The 6,191-nt window shown below is 33.8% G+C and overlaps 1 protein-coding gene across 1 annotated transcript; it reads left to right on the top strand.

Moving 5' to 3' along the window:
• The first annotated feature begins 3,146 nt into the window (after positions 1 to 3,146).
• LOC141653555 (scopoletin glucosyltransferase-like) lies at positions 3,147 to 4,892 on the top strand. Its single transcript, XM_074461356.1, has one exon. It carries the CDS (start codon positions 3,222 to 3,224, stop codon positions 4,689 to 4,691), a length of 1,470 nt encoding a protein of 489 aa, XP_074317457.1. The 5' UTR covers positions 3,147 to 3,221; the 3' UTR covers positions 4,692 to 4,892.
• The last annotated feature ends 1,299 nt before the right edge of the window (positions 4,893 to 6,191 follow it).

Genomic DNA, 6,191 nt, shown 5'->3' with positions numbered 1-6,191 from the left:
GTTTAAGAGTGAATTAGGGTGGTTGACGGAGTAAGGTCGTGGTGGGAGTACAAAATGAAGCGATGAGTAGAATGAATATAGGTATATATTATACACAAAATTAGGCGGAAAAAAATTTAAATTGGTCTGAAAAAGGCTATTTTGGGAGAGTTATTGGTACTTAAATTGGGTCGGAGTAACTTATATATAGTGAAAAATGTTATTTTTTTTTAATATCTCCTTACCTTTATGAAATTTTGTGTACATAGTTGATAGTTGATACTGTTTATTAATACACCATTATAAATATAAGGGTTTTATTACTTGTTATTACTGTATCTTTTCGAATTCTATGTAAACCTAGTTTTTGAAAACATCAGTGATAGTCCTAAACTTAGTAAAATGCTCTTAAAATACTCAAACTACTAAAAATCATGTTTTTAAACAATTAAATTTTGTAAAGAAAATATGTTTACGGTTGGGTAGGCATGACAAATTATTGAAAAGAAATCAATAAAAAATGCATAAACTCCAATATTTAAATGAGTCGAATTAGAGCTTTTTGAGTTTATATGTATTGTTTTTCTTTGTTACACTATAAGTCTTCGAACTCAATATTTTTATAAAGGAGATCATAATCCTTACAATAAAGTTTATAAACTTCACACATAGGCTCAAAATCTCTATTACAACACAAACTCTCATTTATGACGAACAAATCCGTCACAAGCTTATGACCTGAAAGCTCATAAACTATACCACAGGTTATATACAAGTTCTGGTATAATCTACCTACTCCTCAAGTGGTTGTGAACTTGTGATTAGACGTAACAAAATTGCCTCACTCGACCCCTGAACTCAACACCCAAATTTAACCTGAACCTGAATTGACTCGACCAAATATAAGTCGACCTAAATGTTTATTTTTCCACACTGATTATTATCTATTAAAATCTTGATAATATTTGATTCGAAAATCACTCGAACCCAAAATGACGCAGTCCGATCAGACCTGACCCGAACTCTTGCAAACCCGAGAAATTGACCAAGACCCAACCCGAACAAACTTTGACCGTATTATTCAACATTTATACGTTACTTTTTTTCCGTAAAACATGTCTTGATAACAAGTGCAAATTTTTTAGTTTCATAAATTAATATTTTATGTTATCCAACTTATTTACAGACTAAATTCGAAAACTTTAAACTTCAAAAAGCAAATGGAAAAAAAATAGAGAAATGGAAGGATTACTACTTTTACCCGTTTATGTGCAACTTTGACATACACCCACCCTTTTTTTCCTCTCTTTTTCTTAGGTTATGTTCTTTTCGGTTAAAATAAGCTGAATTGAAACGGAATGGACTGAGCTATACTAAACGATGGGAGCTAAGCTAAACTGATCAATAGAGCTGAAGTAAAAGTTAATTTGTAAAGAGATGATATAAGCTGAACTAAACTGTACTGAATGAAGTTGAGCTGATTAAATAAAACTGAGCTTAAATAAATTTAAATGAGGTAAAATTAAGTATAAAAGAGGAGGACCTTAATACACCTTCTTTTCCTTTTCCCACCAGTATATCCCTCCATTCTTTGTACGAAAAGCCGCCTTTCCCGACCCAGCGTAAACTCTATCTTACTGTACTAAAACTTTTAGAAGAAGCTTTTTTATTTGCTAAATAATTTACTTATGTTTATTGTTATTTCAAATGAAAATTTCATAAACGCACTAATTTTTAATGGAAACAATTATTTAAGAACTTTAAAGCAATTGTAAACACATACGGAGTTACAATTATGCTTTAATTTTTGATATTTCTTTTTATCGACGTAGGATTAAAATTTGAAAAATTTTAAACTCTAAAAAATTAAGGTATTGTCTGATTGATTAAGAAATAGAATTGACACATGGAAATCCAATTTATGTAAAATTATTTTTCTATAGATAATTTACGTGAATTCGACAAATTAAAACCCGTTTGGTTGTGAATGTAAGCATTTAATTCCATATAGTAGTTGCCAATTATCTAAGGGGTCATGCTCATTCATGGACGCATTTTACTTTATCAAGTACATATTTTCCAGTTTTATTCTTTTTATTTTTTCAATCCCTCTTCTCTCCTCTTGCTTTTGCTCCTCCAAAACACAACAGCCTTATCGATTTCCCTTCAAATGTTTAACTGTGATAATTTGTGAAATTATTTCTTGCTCAGACGACATACTAAAATCATACTCCAATAAATTTCAGGAACAATGAGGCTACAGAGCATAATCATAAAATCAAGAGGGAAAAAGACATAACGCAATTTCTCAATAGTATATGTACTTTGATTTACAATTCCTCAAATGCAGCAACAAAGTTGTTATACTCTTCAACAAATTAATGTGTGGGCAATTTAGTGCTATTAGTTGTACTCATCGTCTCATCCTACTGATGTTACTGCTAGTCTGCTACCCCTCCCAATAACAAACTAATTGAAAATTAAAAATTTTAAAACCCTAATTATAGACAAATGATTAAATCAAATTAATACCCTAAAGTTAATGTGATTTGTTGATAAAATGAAGCAATTACTTATTCGTTATGAAGAATTAAGATAGATAATTGAAGAATTTGACATAAATTTAATTAGGTTTTATGAGAAAGAGAACAAAGAAATTTAAGCATGGAAGGGTATGGTTTGGAAATAAAATGAAAAAATGTACATAAAAGAGTAAAAGTTGTACATGAAAGAGCAACTACGTTATCTAAGTGGAGTGGGTAATCCAAGGCTCGCATTGTGTAGACATTAGAAATTTCTAAGTATAAAATGTCCATATTATGCATAATAAAAAAGAATAATCAAATAATTCTCACTTTTAAAGGATACAAGTTACGAGTACTATTTTTGTCAACAATCATTATTGAAACCAGTTATAACTAAATTATCTCTCGTAATGAATCAAACCCTCAAAAGCTGCATGAAGATAGCGTTACGAGGACGAGCTCAATCATTATATCATGTTTTGAGATCCCTAATTTTTAAGAAAATTAGTTTTCATTGATTTCCTTTAGATTGGTTTCATAAATTATTATTTTTTCTTAAAAAAAAAAGAAAAACAAAAATATAACTCCCACATTTATAATTCACGTGATTACAACACATAATAGTGTGTTGGTTCTATATATTTGGACTCCCCATGCATCATTCTCTACTCCTCACTTTCATCACAACAAATTAAAAAGTCGCAAAAAGGAAAAAAAATGAAGTCACCACTAAACATGTATTTTCTGCCCTACATATCACCCGGCCATATGATCCCACTTACTGAAATGGCCCGATTATTTGCTAACCAAGGCCACAAAGTTACCATAATCACTACACCTTTAAACGCAAATCTCCTCAACAAATACACCACTACTAACTTAACTCTTCACCTCATCCCTCTCCCCACCAAAGAGACCGGCCTTGGGGACGGCCTCGAAAATTTTATTTCTGTTAACGACCTTGATACAGCTGACAAGTTGTACCATGCCTTGTCTCGAATGCAACCGGCCATTGAGAATTTCATAAAAGAGAACCCGCCTGACTGTATTGTTTCCGATATGTTCTACCCTTGGACGGCGGACCTAGCTGTGGAACTGTCTATCCCACGGATAGTGTTCCATGGGGCGTGTATATTCGCTATGTGCATGAAGGAGTCGATGCGGGGTCCTGAGGCCCCACATCTTAAGGTCAAGTCGGACTATGAGGTGTTTGAGGTGAAAGAGCTTCCGGACCCGGTTTATATTACCCGGGCCCAGCTTCCTGATTATGTGCGTACCCCGTATGGGTACACACAACTCATGGAAATATGGCGGGAAGCGGAAAAGAAGAGTTATGGTGTTATGGTTAACAATTTTTACGAGCTTGACTCGGCTTATACGGATTATTATAGTAAATTATTGGACCATAAGGTTTGGAATATTGGGCCTACGGCCCAGATTCTTAACCGTGATGCTGGTGAGAAGGCTGAGAGGGTCCATAAGGCTGTGGTAAGTGAAAATGAGTGCTTAAGTTGGCTAGACACTAAGGAACCCAGCTCGGTATTTTACGTTTGTTTTGGGAGCGCAATCAGGTTCCCCGATGAGCAGCTCTACGAGATTGCCTGTGCACTTGAGTCTTCAGGCACACAGTTCATCTGGGCTGTTCTCGGGAAAGAGAAAGACTCAGACTCAGACTCAAACTCAAACCCAGACTCAAGCTGGTTGCCAGCAGGGTTTGAGGAAATGCTAAAGGAGACTGGGAGAGGGATGATAATTCGAGGATGGGCTCCACAGGCGTTGATATTGGACCACCCATCTGTAGGAGGGTTTATGACGCATTGTGGTTGGAACTCGACAATAGAAGGGGTATGTGCCGGGGTGGCAATGGTAACATGGCCGTTGTATGCTGAGCAATTTTACAATGAGAAGTTGATAACACAAGTGCTTAAGATAGGGGTGGAAGCGGGGGTGGAGGATTGGAACTTGTGGGTGGATGTCGGGAAGAAATTGGTGAAGAGGGAAAAAATCGAGGCGGCCATAAACAGTGTGATGGGTGGTGAAGGGGTGGAGATGAGGAGGAATGCTAAAGAGTTGAGTGAAAAGGCTAAGAAGGCTATGGAGGATGGTGGGTCGTCTCACCGTAATTTGTTAGCTTTGATTGAAGATCTTCAACGTATTAGAGATGATAAACTCAAAGTTGATGTATAAATACATATTTAGCTTTTAATGGTTGCATATAATGATGTTGTATTTGCATGAACGTATCCAAAGATAGACCCACTATTTTCCTTTTTATTTGTCTATTTGTAATAAAGGAGCGGGGGTCCGAGTAAGTTGTCTTATTGTTTTACGTATAAGTAAGTTTGTTTGTGATTGAAATAAATTGCATTAAGCTAGTCTTGCTTTTGACGATTGCAAGTTTTTATAACGCTAACAATTTGATTTCTTGCAAACATTATTTAAATCGGATAGACATGTACGCAGGGGCGGAGCCAGAAAATAATTATACGTAGGGCTAGATTTATAGATAGTGCTTTTACATACAGTTTCAATTTGCCTTTGAAACCATCACTTTGAGATATTGAGAATTCAATTGGGGTTTTAATGATATTTTTCACTACTTTCAGGTAAAATTAGCTCATTTAAGTTTTATTTGTAGCAATCAAGTCTAATAAATATTGTAAAAAAAATCTAACTTTATTGTTTAATTTTTCACAAATATATCACCAAAAAGTCACTATTAAAACTAAATAAAAGACAATTTTCTAACACGTGTCCTTAAGACACACATTAAGAAACTAACTAGAGAAACATTTACAAGTTTATTTAATTAATCATGCTAAATATTAGTTTGTACATTTTGTCATGATATATTCTTAAGAATTTTCCTGTCGTTATTTGCTTCTTATCATGTGTCTTAACGGTACAGAAACACCGTTTCTAATAATTTACAATGGTTAGAACAATTTATAGTGCCTAACTTGACAATACAAAAAGTTTAAAGGACTTAACTTCAGCTTTAAAAAAGACAACACAAATTCTCATTTAGAATGCGTATTACCCATCTTAAACTTAAGACGGGTCAAATACATATTAAATCACATGATACATTGCCTAAAAAATGACAAATTTTTTGCCTTTATTATCACCATGTGGTAGTATTTGACCCGTCTTAAAATTTAAGACGGATAATCGTAAGGAATATGAAATGTCATAGAAAAGATAAAATAGTATTCGTAATTATTTGTGTTATATATACACAAATGGTACACAAATGGTATGATACTTGGCGTCTTAAACATAAACGGATGATGCCATTTTAAAGGAGCATTTGTGATGTTGACAAAAAGAAATAAAAAAAAAGTACTTTATGTTGTCAAAACTTTGACCAACAAGCAAAAGAGTATTACTCCGTATTTCTCATATTTATACGTAATAAGTAATAGATTAATGGAAGTTAATTAGTTTGAGCAAAGTAAGTGTGGACGTATGGAATTGAAGGCCTAAGGATAGAGAATGGTCTTCGGTCTTTTCTGTGCTTTTACTATACAATTTTTCACTTAAATGGGCTTGATTACGAGTAATTACGGATTTTAAGAATGAGTCGATTAAATGATAGTCGAAAGTTCATACTATATTATCGTCTTAATAGTATGACTGTGATAAGGTTGTTGTTGTCATATTGCATAATTGGCCAATTGTAGCATT

The sequence above is a fragment of the Silene latifolia genome, chromosome 4 (assembly GCF_048544455.1).
Source record: "Silene latifolia isolate original U9 population chromosome 4, ASM4854445v1, whole genome shotgun sequence".
NCBI lineage: Eukaryota > Viridiplantae > Streptophyta > Magnoliopsida > Caryophyllales > Caryophyllaceae > Silene > Silene latifolia.
This window is presented reverse-complemented; position numbering and strand designations above follow the sequence as displayed.